General features: G+C 38.1%; 1 protein-coding gene across 6 annotated transcripts in view; it reads right to left on the reverse strand.

The window, feature by feature from the left end:
- KLHL13 (kelch like family member 13) overlaps positions 1 to 17,164 on the reverse strand; it is a 195,448-nt gene that overhangs the window by 25,562 nt on the left and 152,722 nt on the right. For all 6 annotated transcript variants that reach the window (XM_032844761.1, XM_032844762.1, XM_032844757.1 and 3 more), the window contains one exon: positions 15,950 to 16,091. In XM_032844761.1, the coding sequence (XP_032700652.1) occupies positions 15,950 to 16,091 (142 nt within the window). The remainder of the gene's footprint in view (positions 1 to 15,949; positions 16,092 to 17,164) is intronic.

Below are 17,164 nucleotides of genomic sequence, written 5' to 3' on the forward strand. Positions count from 1 at the left end.
AGTCAGGAAGGCCCTCATACAAGTTACTTTCTAATATATATCGTAATGTAATAACGTAACATAACAAGAACCAACAGCAATGAGTACTCCATCCCCTTCGCATTTTAATGACCCCAAATAAAACTTTTATTTAAAGTTGTGTTTCACAGATTTAAGAAGCAAAAGGCATGACATACTGAAGAATGCAGTTTGAGAAATATTGATCCTCCCCATATGTAAAATATAAATCTCAGCCTAAACATCTTCTCATCATAATTTTTAAATTGCTTTTTAAAGAAAATGCTTGAGTCTATAGAACTGGAACTTCAAAGAGATAATGTGATCCAGCCACTTTCTCTCTGGAGAGAGATATAAATATTTTTATTCCAAAAATATTTATACATTATACATATACTTTAGAACAGGATTATGTATCATATTTTTCTTTCTCCAACAGTGACTGACATATGTTTTTGTTCACAAATATCAAATCTTTCACAAATTCCTCTTTTCTTCTATAAACACAAACATTCTATACCCCGCCCTTGATAGTTTCCATTTTTCCATTGCTAAATGATCTCCAGCCTCTGTTATTTAGAGAAGTGAAGGTAAAACGCGATGTCCATTGTAGGGGAATAGTCTCATGCAGAAGGTAAAAAGTAGCTCTTTGAAAATTCATAGGCAGGAGCCTACCGTGCAGTAAGTTTAAGGGGGGGTTGCCTTTCAAAGGCAGACGAGCACTGGGAAGTACTGAAAGTGACCATGGGGTGGGGTCAGGACTGTCAAGAAATTGACCGAGATGGAGGGAACCATCAAATAGGAGAGTTGAGGGACTAGCATGTTTGCATTCCCTGCTGCCTGGTACACTTAATATATGTTCGATTTATGTTCAGTTACTGCAGGAACAAACAACCCTGATTTTACCAAGAAGCTGCCACCACTTGGTATTTTAAAACCATGGGGTCATGTTGAACAGAGTTTTAGTTTTGGGCCAAGCTGATGAGAAACCAGGAATTTCATTTGGGAAACTTCTCCCAATAATAAAAACCAATTGTGCCCACGGTGCTTCTTTGTATTAAACTGTAATGGAGAGAGAAGAGGAATTGAACCAGGGTTGGGCGGGAAGGGTTGACTCACAAGGGCTTGGCCTTTTTCTCCGTCAGACAAATTGCAGGTTTAAAAAAAATGAAATATATGCTTGTTATAAAAATAGAAGATATAAATTGAAAACTAAAACACCATTTCTACATAGAGGAAGTAATTATTGTTAACGGTTTAATATATATATGTCCAGGCCCTCCCTTCCTTCCTTCCTCACTTTCTTTCTTTCAAGAATTTATTTATTTCTTTGAGTGAGAAAGCGAGAGAGAGAGAGAGCATGAGCCGGGAGCGGGGGGCCGGGGAGGAGAAGGAGAAGCAGGTTCCCCACTGAGCAAGGACCCTGACGTGGGACTCGATCCCAGGACTCTGGGATCATGACCTGAGCTGAAGGCAGGTGCTCAACATACTGAGCCACCCAGGCGCCCCTCCAGGCCTCTTTATACATATGCATAATGTACTGTTTGCTTGTATGTATAATGGGATTTTAAAAAGTAGAATACTCTACATATTATTGTGCCTATTAAAAATTCACTTGAGGGCGCCTGGGTGGCTCAGTGGTTTAAAGCCTCTGCCTTCGGCTCAGGTCATGATCCCAGGGTCCTGGGATTGAGCCCCAGGTTGGGCTCCCTGCTCAGTGGGGAGCCTGCTTCCTCCTCCTCCTCCTCTCTCTCTCTCTCTGCCTGCCTCTCTGCCTACTTGTGATCTCTGTCAAATAAATAATTTTTAAAAAATTCACTTAAGCACATAAAATGGACAGTATTCTATACAAACAGATCTACTTCATTCTTTTTAGGGGATTCCGTCATGCTGGCACCATCATTATTCAACTGTTCCCCTCTGGACACTTGGGCCGACTCTCAACTTTTGCCATTACAAGCAATGTTGCAACAGACCTCCTTGTATATATACTTACCTGTGTAAGTAGATCTGTGGGAGGTATTCATAAAAGTGGAATTGCTGGTTTGAAGACGACGTATTTTTAACGTTTTAATAGCTACTGGCAAGTTAAAGCATATGGTTTATCTTGGGAAACTGATTATACCTTGGGTAATGGCAAAAAAGATGTCAAAATACCAATGCAGTGAGACTAGGTACTGTATGCCACTTTGCTTCATTTTTAGTCATGAAAAAAATTCCTGAATCTTCTCTAAGGTTTATACAGATAATTATCTGTGAAAGGCAATCATGACTTATTCTGTCAAAAGCAGTGATTGTATCCAATCCGTTATTTTCTTCCACTAAAAACAACAAAAGCCCAAGCGACAAACAAACAAAACCCTCAGTTCATTTGCTAGCCCTTCTGCCTTTAAACCATTCCTACAAGTACTTCATACTTGGGAACTGAATGATGTTACTAGGCTCCATTCCTACTCCTTATTATTCCTCCTTTTTCCTTTCAAACAAAGGAATAGCTGATACTTCCTGTATCATTATCTGTGTCCTTTCTCATTTTGTCCACATTCTATTAAAATATTGCTTGTTGAGGTATATACTCAATCCTCAAAATCTGGATGCCTCAGCTAAGACACAAGGAGTTTTTACACGCTTCACAAATCTTATCATTTTGCTTCCCTTTGCACCATCTTAAAAAAAAAAAATCCTCTGCCCTTCCTCAGTATGACCTGGGATCCCCAAAGAAAGGAAGCTGAAGCTCTAAGACCACTTTCACCACATTCTAAGTCTCTTTTATTCTAAGCCTAATTTATCTACCTTTGCCAAAATGTCTGCTTCTGTGAGGTTCTGCATTTATTTTCACCACATACGAAGCAGTTTCCCTTACTATAGATTTCACAACCTTTATTTTCAACTGCATAAATGAACAATCCCAACATCCAATTCCATATTTGCCAATTTTATTCCTGATTATTGCTATCTTTATCCAAATAAGATCTGTCAATTCAGATTGTTTTCATACAGATTCTAAATATCTTGTTTGCATGCTGTTGTCTGTATATCCCCACTCTGTCTCAAGAGAAAAAAAACCTGAAGTTCCTTCTACCATATATTCTGTTGTATAGAAGACAGTCATTTCTCTAAACAACTTTTATACTCTAATTTTGTGAAGAAGACACACATTCAAAGAAAAGGGGAGGTTATTCTCCACAATTCTCACCTGCCTTCTATATATCTACCTTTGGCTTTCACTCCAATAAATCTCTGGCCCTATTTAACTCTAGGAAGACCCTCAAAGATATCCTCATGGGCAGCTGGCTGGCTCAGTTGGTGGAGCAGGGACGTGAGTTTGAGCCGCATGTTGGGTGTAGAGATTACTTAAATAAAAAAAATTACAAAAAAAAAAAAAGATAGCCACTTAAAATGTACCCTTTTATTATAAAATCATTTTCTTCCACCAGATTTGTATTCATTCCTCTTGTCAAAATTCTATAAAGTCTGTTGTCTCTCTTTGTGTTCGAGTTCACCAAACACAGATACAGCTCTGCTTTACCAAAATGGTGCCAAGTTTCCAGTGAGTCTTTTAGAGTATCTGTAAAATGGTTCCTGTTGCTTTAACTGAACTTCTTTCTGCCCCAAGCCATACTTTAGTTCTTTATTTTCTATTTCTTCTGGGCCTTGGGTTCCACTGACACAGAGATTATTATCTGTTCTTGGTTTCTTTACTCTAACATCTCTCTTTCCTTCTCCTATAAAACTCCCCACATCTATTTTTTTTTCCTTCTTCTACACATACTTTTGTGTGGGGGGAGGGGGGGAGACCTGAGCATTAGAAAAAAAAAAAAAAAAGGGCTTTTCTGTTCCCTATATTAAATTTACCCAATGTATCAAAACTTCAAATCCTATTAAGTAGAGGCAGGTATATATGTAATACCCTGAAAGACTGAGCCATTTTAAATGAGTTTGATAAATTTTTAAATGGTCACATTAAAACACAAGGGGATATGCGTTGACATTACACAACTATAGTATAGAAACCATATGAGCTACAAATAATTACTACCAAAAGTCGGTTGGATGTCAATAGCTTTCACATTCAATATAATGTCATTTTGAAAAAAGCTAGATTGATAATTTGGGGCATTAAAAAGCAATCTGAAAAGCAAATATTTCCATTAAATACTGCACGAAGTAACTTACTAGCATATTGTATCAGTTTTTATCAGTATAATATTGAAAAGGAAGTGGGATAAAAAGGAAATGCATCCTGAAAAGAGCAATAAAGATTATTAATGGAAAATATGTTTTACGAACAAAGATAAAGGAACTCAAGAAAAGGTTAAGGAATGGGCTTATTCCCATCTTTAAGTAAACGTAATAATGTATTTGATCAAAACAATACCATATCCATGTTTTTATGATACTGTTCTTCATTTAATTCAGAGGACAGAAAAGGAACAGATGCATGTTTAAGGCAAAAGAGCTATACAGACTGGATATAAAAGTTCTTATTAATCTGAATTAAACTCTGCTCTTATTATGTAACACTGTGTGGAGTAAAAAACTCCCAATGGCTTTCTATCAGTGTTGTATCACAACATAGAAATTTAAAGATTTTCTGCTTTGTATTGCTTTTTTAAGATTTTAAGTGATCTTGGGGCACCTGGGTGGCTCAGTGGGTTAAGCCTCTGCCTTCAGCTCAGGTCATGATCTCAGGGTCCTGGGATCGAGCCCCGAGTTGGGCTCTCTGCTCAGCAGGGAGCCTGCTTCCCCCTCTCTGCCTGCCTACCTCTCTGCCTACTTGGGATCTCTCTCTGTCAAATAAATAAATAAAATTAAATTAAAAAAAGATTTTAAGTAATCTCTATACTCAACCTGGGGTTCAAACCCATAACCCTGAGATCAAGAGCTGCGTGCTTTACCAACTGAGCCAGCCAGGCACCCCTGGAATTTAAAGATTGTTTTAATCTGGCCCCAGCTCAACTGTTCAACCTTATTTTTCATGATCTTCTTAAGTACTCCAACCCACTTTATCAGGTTGTTGTCTAGACTGGCTCATTGGTAAAAACCAGGCTTACCTCTTTTCTAGTACCTTTATTTATGACATTATTTTTCACATAGAATATCCTCCTTCCTTCAAAGCCTAGTTCAAATTTGACCTCCTTTGTAAAGCTACCTCTAACCAAATCTCTGAAATAATCAGGCACCTTTAGTTGGAGTCTTACAATTTAGCATTTAATTATATCCTATATATTTTTTGTTTTCAGTGAAGATGAAATAACAGGGACTGGATTTACCTTACCTCTTGAAACACCTTAAAACCAGACATAATATATGAAAAAAAAAAGTTTAAAACTGCATGAAGGAGAAGGATCTGTGAAAGATGAGAGGCAAGTTAGATGAGCCCCATGATTGTTCTGGACTTTCTAAGAACAGAGGTATGGGGAGTAGCAACCCAGGCGAGGCCCTGTATTCTCTCCTGATGAGCCCTGTGGGAGTCAAGACAGCTAGGTTTGTAGGGTAGAACACAGGAGAAGACATCTGCATAGAGAGGGGGCTATGGAGATCAAAAAATAAATAAAATAAAGTAAAATAAAATGAAATACAATTTAAAAAGTCTTCCTCAAGTATTCAGGTGAGTACTGATAAGTGTACTTGTCTGGGGAAAGAACCACCCAGAAGGAGCCCAAGAAAACACTGCAAGCCTCACCAGGGGCTGAGCATAATTCATTCCAGCCACCAAAATGGCAACCTTATCTTTCCAGGGCCTTAGAGTACTCATAAGTATTTGCCTCAGCACTGGGAAAAAGTTTGCCCTAGAATAAATAAATGATGTTTTGGTGCGACCCCACAAAGCTTAAAAGTTAATGAAAAATAGGTTAATAAAAGCAAAATAATTAGGGAAGGAAATCAGAATGCAAAGTATGACCAAACTGAGGGCGAGTGTTCTACTCTATCCCCTACTTTTCCCCCCCAATAAATCCCAAACTGGAGTTAAGTTACCATGTCACCTGGAGGCAGTCATCGGGGAGCAGAGAAAAGTCCCAAAACTCAGAGAGAGCAGAAAAAAATCCACTTTACTTTTATTTCCCTCTGCTCTTTTGCGTCCTGATCTCCAGGCAATTCCAAGGCCCTGTTGGCAGCAACAGTGACAGTGGGGGTGGCAAAGGCCGAAAACTGAGGGAGAGGAAACTCCCTCTTTGGTCAGAGGACCTGTGGTCATTCCTCTGCAATAGATGCGTCTCTGCATTTGGACCAGGTTCTGGGTTCAGCGGTGGTCAGTGAATGGCATAACAGGATGAATAAAACCCAGCTTTCAGGCCAGAGGACCACAGAGAGCGCCCTAGAGAATGGGACAGTACTGGAGAGACGGTCAAGATGGAGGAGCATGGAAAAGAGACCCAGCAAAGTTCCACACCATGGAATAGTTCTCAACAATAAAAAGAAACAAATAACTGATACACACAACAAAGTGAATGGATCTCAGAGATATTAGATGAAGTAAAAGAAGCCAGTCTGAAAAGCTTCCAGAGTGTTCGATGCCATTTATGTAATACTCTCAAAAGGACAAAACTGCTGTGACAGGAAACAGATCAGTTAGAGGCAGAGATGAGTGTGACTACCAAAGAGTAAAAGAAGTACAATGTATTTGTTAAAACTCATACATGGAGGGGTGCCTGGGTGGTTCAGTTGGTGAAGCATCTGCCTTTGGCTCAGGTTGTGATCCCAGGTCCGGGGATCAAGCCTCGCCTTGGTCTCCCCACTCAGCTGGGAGCCTGCTTCTCCCTCTGCCCCCCCCCCCCCGTTCATGCTTTCTCAGGTGAATAAATAAAATCTTTAAAAATAAATAAATATGGGTGCCTGGGTGGCTCAGTGGGTTAAGCCGCTGCCTTCGGCTCAGGTCATGATCTCAGGGTCCTGGGATCGAGTCCCGCATCGGGCTCTCTGCTCAGCGGGGAGCCTACTTCCCTCTCTCTCTCTGCCTGCCTCTCTGTCTACTTGTGATCTCTCTGTGTCAAATAAATAAATAAAATCTTTTTAAAAAAATAAAAAAATAAAAAATAAATAAAAATAAAAATAAATAAATAGGGGCACCTGGGTGGCTCACTTGTTAAGTGTCTGCCTTCAGCTCAGGTCATGATCCCAGGGTCCTGGGATCAGTCCCTCATCGGGCTCCCTGCTCAGCAGGAAGCCTGCTTCTTCCTCTCCCACTCCCCCTGCTTGTGTTCCCTCTCTTGCTCACTGTATCTCTCTCTGTCAAATAATAAATAAAATCTTTAATAAATAAATAAATAAATAAATAAAACTTATAAAAGTAAAACCAAACAAACTCATAAAGGTACAATCCAATAAAAAAATCCATTTTACTGTATGTTAATTTACAAAGTAAAGATGTAGAAAGATGGCAAAAGATTTGTCAACTTAACACTAATTAAAAGAAAGCTGGCATAGGGGTGCCTGGCTGTCTCAGCTGGTAGAGCATGCAGTTCTTGATCTTAGGGTTGTGAGTTCAAACCCCATGTTGGGCATAAAGCTTACTTAGGAAAAAAAAAAAAGCTGACATGAGTATAATATCAGACAAAACTAATTTCAGAGCAAAGAACATTTATTACCACTCTGATGAAAGATCTCAGCTTCCTCCTTCAGAAACTAGAAATACAAGAGTAGATTAACCCTGGGGCATGTGGGTGGCTCAGTCAGTTAGGGGTCTGACTCTTGATTTCAGCCCAGGTCATGATCTCTGTGTTGTGAGACAGAACTCCATGTCAAGCTCTGCACTGGGCACGGAGTCTGCTCAAGACTCTCTCTCTCTCTCTCTCTGCCCTTCCCTCCCCATGCCTGCATGCATGCGCTCTCTAAAATAAATAAATAAATAAATAAATAAATAAATAAATAAATAAATAAATATTTTTTAAAAAAGAAGAGCAGATTAATCCCCAAAAGCAGGAAGTGGAAATAATAAAGATCAGAGAGGAGATTGATGAACCATGACACAAAAAGAGAAAAAAATGATAAAACCCCAAAACCTGGTTCTTTGAGAAGATCCATACATTTGATAAAACTCTAGCCAGACAGATTAGGGAGATAAAGAGAAAAAATGTAAATTACCAATACCAGGATTGAGAGAGATGATGGTACTAGAGATGGTATAGCTTTTAAAAGGATAATAAGTAAACATGAACAACTGTATGCCAATCAATTTGACAATCAGTTGCAATGGATAAATTCCTTGAAAGATACAAGCTGTTAAAGGTTACTCTAGAAGAAATCCGTAACTGAATAGCTATATGTCTACCTATAAAATCAAATTTTCACTGGTGAATTCTATCAAACATTTAAGGAAGAAATAACAGCAATGCTACACAAATATATCCCGAAAATTAAGAGGAGGGAACACGACTCAACTCACTGTATAAGGAAGGCCAGCATTATCCTAATACCAACACCAGACAAAGGTAAGAAAATTAAGAAAACTAAACCCAAAATTCCTCATGAGCAAAGATGCAAAAATTCTTAAAATTTTAGCAAATAAAATTTAATAAAATATAAAAAGGATAATCCATCACTGACAAGTGGGGTTTATTCCTGCAGTGCATGATTTCTTTAGTGTTCAGAAATCACTTAATATAACTTACGATAGTGACAAATTAAAAAGAAAATGATGAGATCATCTCAATAGGTGCAAGGAAGTATTTGACAAAATCCAAAATCCATTTCTAAATCTTTTTTTTAATAAGATTTTATTTACTTGTTTGACACACAGAGATCACAAGTAGGCAGAGAGGCAGGCAGAGAGAGAGAGGGAAGCAGGCTCCCCGCTGAGCAGAGAGCCCGATGTGGGACTTGATCCCAGGACCCTGAGATCATGACCCGAGCCGAAGGCAGAGGCTTAACCCACTGAGCCACCCAGGCGCCTCCAAAATCCATTTCTGATTAAAAACATGAAACCCAACTCTCAGCAAAAAGGAACAGAAAGGAACTTCCTCAGACTGACAGCTAACATCATACTTAAAAGGTGAAAGAATGAATGTTCTCCTCCCTGACATCAGCAAAATAGCAAAAATGTATACTCAACCACTTCCATTCAACATTTCTTGGGAGTCCCTATGCAGTACAATAAGGCAAGAAAATGAAATAAAAAGCATCAGATTGGAAAGAATGAAATAAATATTTTTATTCACAGGCAAAATGATTGTCTATGTAGACAATCCTACAGACTTTACAAAAAGAATAAGTTGGTTTATCGAGGTTACAAGATACAAGATGAATAATCATAACAAACTATATTACTCTGTCCCAGCAACAAACAATCAGAAATTGAAATTATGTATTATAGCATATCTAACTACCAGTTGGTATGTGCTAGTTTCTTTATTACTTTAATACATGCTAAATAACAACAATAAAACCTCATTTAAGAGAGCAGGGTAATAATATACTAAAGTAGACTAAAAGGAAAGGTGGTAGGCTGTCTTCCAACTGGTATCTTAATGATACACAATCAATTGGGGAGTAGTACGATAATTTATTGTACTCTATCCTGAGTGCCAAAAAAGCTATTCCCAAGAAAAAGAATATATTCATTTCTCTATATTCTAGCTGCCCTTTAGGTAAATGAAATAAAAGCTTCATTTTGACGAAAACTTCAACAATCTAGATTATTGAGCTTTTCTTTTATGTAATATAATTCAGTCTAAATCTTTATGCCTTCTCTTTTTTTAAAAGATTTTATTTATTTATTTGACAGATCACAAGTAGGCAGAGAGAGGCAGGCGGCGGGGGGGAGGGGAAGCAGGCTCCCCACTGAGCAGGGAGCCTGATGCGGGGCTCGATCCCAGGACCCTGAGATCACTACCTGAGCTGAAGGCAGAGGCTTAAACCACTGAGCCACCCAGGTGCCCCATGTGCCTTCTTTTTTTTAATTGAAGTATAGCTGACACAGAATGTCACATTAGATTCAGGTGTACCATATAGTGATTTGACAAGTTTATATGTTACTTTGTGCTCATCACAAGTGTTGCTACCCTCTCTCACCATACAACACTACTACAATACCATTGACTGTATTCCCTACGCTGTGCCTTCTATTCCTGTGACTTATTTATTTTGTAACTGAAAGCCTTTACCTCCCACCCCCATTTACCCATGTTGCTCATCCCCCCAACCTTCTCCCCTCTGGTAACCATCAGTTTGTTCTCTATTTATGGGTCTGTTTCTGCCTTTTGTTTGTTTAGGTTTTTTGGTTTTTGGGTTTTTTTTTACATTTTACATTTAAGTGAAATCATACAGTATTTGTCTTTCTCTGTTTCACTTATTTCACTCAGCATAATATACTCTAGGTCCATCCATGTTGTCATAAATGGCAAGAGCTCATCCTTTTTTATGGCTTAGTAATATTTCATCACATATATGATTCATATATTCATATTATGTTTCATTATGTATAATATATAATAACTTTTATTCTTAACACAAATAGAATTATCAATAAAAACAATATTTACAGACATTATATTTAAAAAGATAATACAGTTTAGAGTGAGATTAAAAGAACCAAATTATAAAAACAGATTATAAAAACAAATTTGCAGTCAGAAAACCTGTGTTCAAGTCTTAGCTGTTGTCAATTACTGGCTATGTGATCCAGGTAAGCCTCCCAACCTCCCTGAGCTTCAGTTTCCTAATCTATAAAATGGAGAGAATAAGTCTGGCCTTTTCTACCTCACAATATTGTTTAAAGTATCAATGAGGCAAGTATATATGAAAGTTTTTATAACTGCCAGCCAAATTCATTTATTCTGCCAAGAATACAAATAATAGCAGTGAAAAGCACTGAGTATTTCCTCTGTGCCAGATGATGGGCTAGGCTCTTCGTATGTATTTCCTCTTTGAATGACAATAACAAGTCTTACAATAATAATAGTGGGTACTTATGAAGCAGTCACTGTGTACCCCAGCACTCGACAGAGGCATACAGAAACAACAAATTAGATCCCACATGTAGTGAATCTCACTGATAGGTCATATTAACAAGGATTAAGAGGGAGGACTAGAAGAAGCTGGAAACTTTGCCTGGCTCCCCCAAACTCTAGCTTCAAAAACCAATTAAAGTAGCTGTCAGGGGGACAGACCCCTGGGGAGTGACTGTTTTCAGAAGTCCCACTCTGCAGGATTATCCATTATATAACTGTTGTGGGAAGGACATGAGTTTAGGGCAAAGCTAGAATTCTAGTTTTATCACTTACTGCTTAATATGGGTCATTATGAATAAACAGGGGTTTACCAGAAACAAAAAGTAAAATAAGGGCATTTTAGGGATAGGAAGTGGGTGGAAAGACTGAAGTGTGGAAAAAAATATACATGTAGAGAATAGTGAAAAGTCAAAAGTCTTCAAGCTGTTTGCCTTGACCATCTGTCCTATGAACTCTAGTAAGGTTAAGCGGAAGCAAAGATCATATGACTGAAATGAAAAAGGACAGGGGACTGGCCAGGAAGTAATGACAGAACAACAAAGGACTATAAAACCAAAGGTGCTTGGCAAAAATGCTGGTAAGTCATGTTCTCATAAGGAATTTGTATCTAGGATATACAAAGAACTCTTATGACCGAATAAAAAGATAAATAACCCAACCACAAATTGGGAAAAGGATATGAATAGACAGTTCTTAAAAGATGATAGACAAATGGCTATAAGCACAAATGAAAAGACGGTCAACATCATCAACCATCAGGGAAGTACAATGCAAAACCACAAGATACCGTGTCACACCTACCAGTATGGCTACACTCAAACAGAGATAATTACTGTTGGCAAGAATGTGCTAAAATTGGAATCCTCATGCACTGTGGGTGGAAATGGCAAATGGGGCAGCCACACTGGAAAACACCCTGGCAGTTCTTCAGAAGTTTAAAACACAGAATTACTGTATGACCCAGCGATTCCACCCCTAGGTATACATGAAACATAAATGGATAAATAAAACCATGTCCACAGAGACTTCTCCCTGAAGGTTCACAGCAACATTACTCATAATAGCCAAAACATTACTCATAATAGCCAAAAAGTAGAAAAAATAAAACCCAAATGTTCATCAATGAATGGATGAATTTTTTTAAAAAAAGTGGTATATCCATATAATGGAATAGTATTCAGTCATAAAAAGAAAAGAAGCACTGATACAGGCTACAGCATGCATGAACCTTGAAAACATGATGCTAAGTGAAAGAAGCCAGACACAAAAGACCACATATTGCATTGGTAGGAAATGTTCAGAATAGACAAGTCTATAGAGACAGAGAGTAGATTAGTGGTGGCTTAGGTTTGGGGAAAAAGTTGGAAGGAGATGTGGAGTGACTGCTAATGGATACAAGGTTTCTTTTGGAGCAGACAATAATGTTCTCCAACAGATTGTGGTGATATTTGCAAAAGCCCGTGAGTATACTAAAAACTAAAACCACTGAATTATGCACTTTACACGGGTGAATTAGATGGTATATGAATTATATCTCCATAAAGCTGTTTTTAAGGCACAAAAGTGCCAAGGAAGAGTATGAGGCAATGAATAACCATAAACTGGGGCAGTAAAAGAAAAATGCTGACAACCTGGGATAATAGATGAAGCCAAAGGTAGGAAGCTTTCCATAGGAAATAACCATAACTAGAGTAGCATTAAAGGAGTGAAGAAAATGAGATAGTCCTTGATTTTACCAGTTACTAATCAAGCAAACCCTGGTTAACCTTCCTTAATTGAGTGAAAGCAATTTGCTCTGCTAACTACATCATGGATTCTCTGGAGATCCGTTCAAGGTTCTAGGAATCCAAGCCTAATAGGTATCATGATTCTTTAGGCCCTTTCTTCGACAGCTGAGTTTGCAAAAGCCTGTTTAACAGAGACAACTTTTTTTCTTTGGCTCAAATAGAAGTAAAATAAAATGGATATTTATGACGCACCTCACTTTCCCATCAATTGTCATATTTAATCCTCACATCTCTTAACCATTTTATAGATAAGGAAACTGGCCCAGAGAGGATGAAGGGCTCCCAAGGTCATATCACTAGGGGTAAAATTAGGATTCCAGGTTTGGCCTAAATTCATGTCTGTCCCACTAGAGGTATGCAGTGGGTAACCCTGCAGAGTGAGACTTCTGAAAACACTTTCTCCCCATGGGTCCCTTCCCCTGACAGTGACTCTCGATGCCTTTTGAAGCGGAAGTTTGTGTGATTGCTAATTTTAAAACAATGATAACTTTTACACATTAAACACTTCTCCAACTTGTTCCCTTGACAATCACACACCTAAGATTAGATAGAGGGAAAAAGTTCTCTGTTACTGCTGCTACTTAAAAATCTCCATTTTGTGAGAACATCATCTTTAATGGACTTTTAAAGAGAGCAAAGTTCGGCAATAATGATAGACAGTGGGTAGCTCCATGCCACTACAGAAAATAGTATAACAACAACAACAACAACAACAAAAGTCAGCTAATGAAAGATCACCTTTACTCGATACGAACTCTCTAGTTACTCTCACCAGTCAGGACCAACAAAGGCTGAACTACAAGGTAATATCACCAAGTGTCTAAGTATCTAAGACCCAGTCATACTGGTTTTTTGTCAATAATTATATATATATGTATATATATATATATATATATAGTAACAATATATAGAACAATATATAACAATTATATATTATATATGCATATAATAATGTATATAACATATATAATTTTTAAATTTCAATTCAATTTAGTTAACATAGCGTAGTATTAGTTTCGGGGGTAGAATGTAGTGATTCATCAGTTGCATTTCACACCCAGTGTTCATTCCATTATGCCCATCACCCAGTTACCCCAGGCCTCTACCCCTTCCCTCCAGCAACCCTCACTTTGTTTCCCATAGTTAAGAGAACAATTATCTCTTTTAAAGTACACAGGCTATACACAAACATATTTCCATTGTAAAAAAAATTAAACAGTGCAAGATTGTACAGAGCAGAAAATATAAGATAACATTCACCAGCCTCCCTAATGTTTCCAGACCTTTTGCTGTGCGTTTACATTCATATATATGTATATATATCGTATAGTCTTTTTCTTTTTTGAAAAAGTGATTGATTTGAGAGAGAGAGAGCACAAGCAGGAGGGGGAGAGGGAGAGAGAATCTCAAGCTTCTGAGAGCGGAGCCCAACATGGGGCTCGATCTCATGATCCTGAAATCAGGACCTGAGTCAAAACCAAGAGTCGGGTGCTCAACCAACTGTGCCACCCAAGCGCCCCATTTATTGTATAGTTTTTCTGCCAACAGATGGGTTATACACTACATACTGTCCTGTAACTTTAACAGCTTTATTGAGATGAATCGACATGCTAGACAATGCACTTATTTATAGTGTAGAGTTCAGTGGCTTTTACCACATTCACAGATAATGTGTGCAACCAAATCCACAGTCAATTCTAGGATATTCTCATCATCTCAAAAAGAACTCCTGGAGCCGTTAGTGCCTTCATATCCTTGCATTCTCTCCAACTCTAGGCAACCACTAGTCTACTTTCTGTCTCTATATATTTCCCTCTTCTGGCCATTCTGTCTGAATGGAATCATATAAAATACAGCCTTTTCTGACTGGCTTCTCTCACTTAGCACAAAGTTTCTAAGGTTCCATAGCCTTGAATAACCAACAATTAAACCATTTACATAGAGGTCTCCTATGTCAAGACACATTTTGGAGATAAGACAAATGAAGCCCAGAAAAATTACAAGCTTCTCCCTCTTGACCCTCACATTTCTGCTGATGAGACCCACAGCACAACAAACCATAAAACCTAGCTCCCATTACAAACCAAAATAATGGAAGATATGATCTCATGGAATTACATATGGGAACTAGAATGGAATTTAGAGATCTCCTAGTCAAGACACATTTTGGAGATAAGACAAATGAAGCCCAGAAAAATTACATGACCCAACAAAGCCATACAGCAAGCAGACGGCTCTCTTATTACATTATATGCTATACTGCCCACCAAACACCATATACTATATACTATATACTGCTTTACCTTAATGGTCATTGACCAGGAATATGCATGAAATTCACCTGGGGAGATTGTTTTGAAAAATACATTCAGAACAATTTTTATCTTACTAGAGGGAGCACTGATATAATTTGGCTCTATCTAGAAGACATTGAGGAACATCCAGTAGTATACTGTTTCCTAATTCAGCCATGCAACAGAGGTCAGGGGGTGTCCACAACCACAGGAAGTATCAGGACTGCTTGTCCTTGTGCTAATTAGCTCCAGGTTGCAGTTTTTGATAGGTTGGGGTTTTGTTTTGTTTTGTTTTTGGCTTTTTATTGTATTTCTGTCCTCTCCTTTGAGGTCAGTTATTACCTCTTACATCTCACAATGTGTTTGCATCCAGCCATCCTTATCCATACTCCCACACCTACTATCATCAATGCGAGCTGAAACACCAAGTAAGTATGATCTTCAGAACTATGATAAAGGTGACAGTAAAACATGTCATGAGTGAGGAACCAGGAAATTCAGTGTAGGGACTTGGTGATATGTATATCGGCAGAGACAGAATGGAAAGTCAATGTTGCCAGACATAATATTCTATAAGAAAGTGGCCAACAGCAAGACCTCCGTCATATAAACCAAACAAAGAGTACACTCTGGGTTTGTTTTTTCTGTTTTTTTGTTTTAACATCAGGAAGGTATGTAGTTTTCCCCTCAAGGTTTCTTCCTTGATGTTTGTTTGCTCTTTTTTTAATTAATGAACTTAATTTTTTTTAGAGCAGTTTTAGGTTCACAGCAAAATGGAACAACAGGGACAGAGGGTTCCCATGGGTACCCTGTCCACACACATGCACGCTCCTCGCCCCCCACTACTGACATCCCACACCACAAACACCCTGGGTCGTTTTTAAATCCATTTAAATATTATACAAGGGACAGTTTAGATTACCTGTAACACCACCGAACTGTGGGTATTGCTGGTAAAGATGCGTGTGGTCCCTGCCTTGGAAGACTGCAGATGGGATGAGAGACCCATTTCGCTGCTTCCAAGGGACAATTTCATGTGCTGGTCCTCCTCGTCCACTAGAGATCTGAAAAGGTGGATAAATCAGAAGAAAGACAAGTTAAAAGTTGCCTTTTACATACTATACTTTTATATACTACAGAAATATAATTCACAATAATGGCATTGTTTAGAGAAATAACCAGTTACTAGTGCCAATCAATTGACTACGATATAGATGGAATTTTGTTTCATTGTGCTTTAGGCTCGTGCCATTGTACATCCTAGAAGAAATTATCTTCTCTATTTGTAAAAAACTTTTCAAGGTCAGAAAAAAAAAAAGTTAGAAGTGAGAAATCAACCTAAAAGCTGATTCAAAACTACACACACAAAGGGTTGTTTTTTTTAAATCTCTAAAAAAAAGTTTAAAAGTAAAGTTTAAAAGTTTAAAAAAGTAAGTTAGCTAGGGTCACAAATATATTAAAAGTAGTTGGGTCAGGATTTGAACATAAATCTACTGTGATTCCAAATTCCAAAGACCCCATTAATAAAAGTCAAAGATTAACTGTGACAGTAATACACTGCTTCCTCTTCTGTCATTAGTTATAGTTCTAATTAACCCCCAGCGGAACAAAAACTCTCACACATGAAGTAATTTCTTTTTCTAGCAATATCTCTCACTCATCATTTTGGGATTATTCAGTTAAATCGCTATCATCTAGTGGCATTTCCATCTTTTCTAAGAAATAAAAAGTAAAAATAATGAATGCGAGCTATGCCCATGTATATATTACATTCATAATTTTTTGCAGGCTATAAAAAGGATTGGAGAACCTGTAGTCAACAGGTCAGCTTGTTTCACAGAGATCATGGAAAATATTTAATGAAGGACCTCAGGTTACACTGGATACTGACTACCACGGTACGACCTTTTATTACCCCTTAGACTAGGCAGGCCTGGGTTTCCTCAGGTACACACTGCCAAAAGTGTCTCTGAATAACCCAAGAGCAGGGAGCGGGGGGCTCTGAATGGGTTTGTGTGTTCATGATGTAGACGGCTAATACGGACACTGGGAGAGGAAGAGGAAGAGGACATCTTCAAGCGCTAGGAACTCCACTTTTGCTATTTACCTCGAACTTCCTACATGTTGAATTATTTGT

This window comes from Lontra canadensis, unplaced genomic scaffold (assembly GCF_010015895.1).
Source record: "Lontra canadensis isolate GAN:19392208 unplaced genomic scaffold, GSC_riverotter_1.0 scaffold155, whole genome shotgun sequence".
In the NCBI taxonomy this organism is placed as follows: Eukaryota; Metazoa; Chordata; class Mammalia; order Carnivora; family Mustelidae; genus Lontra; species Lontra canadensis.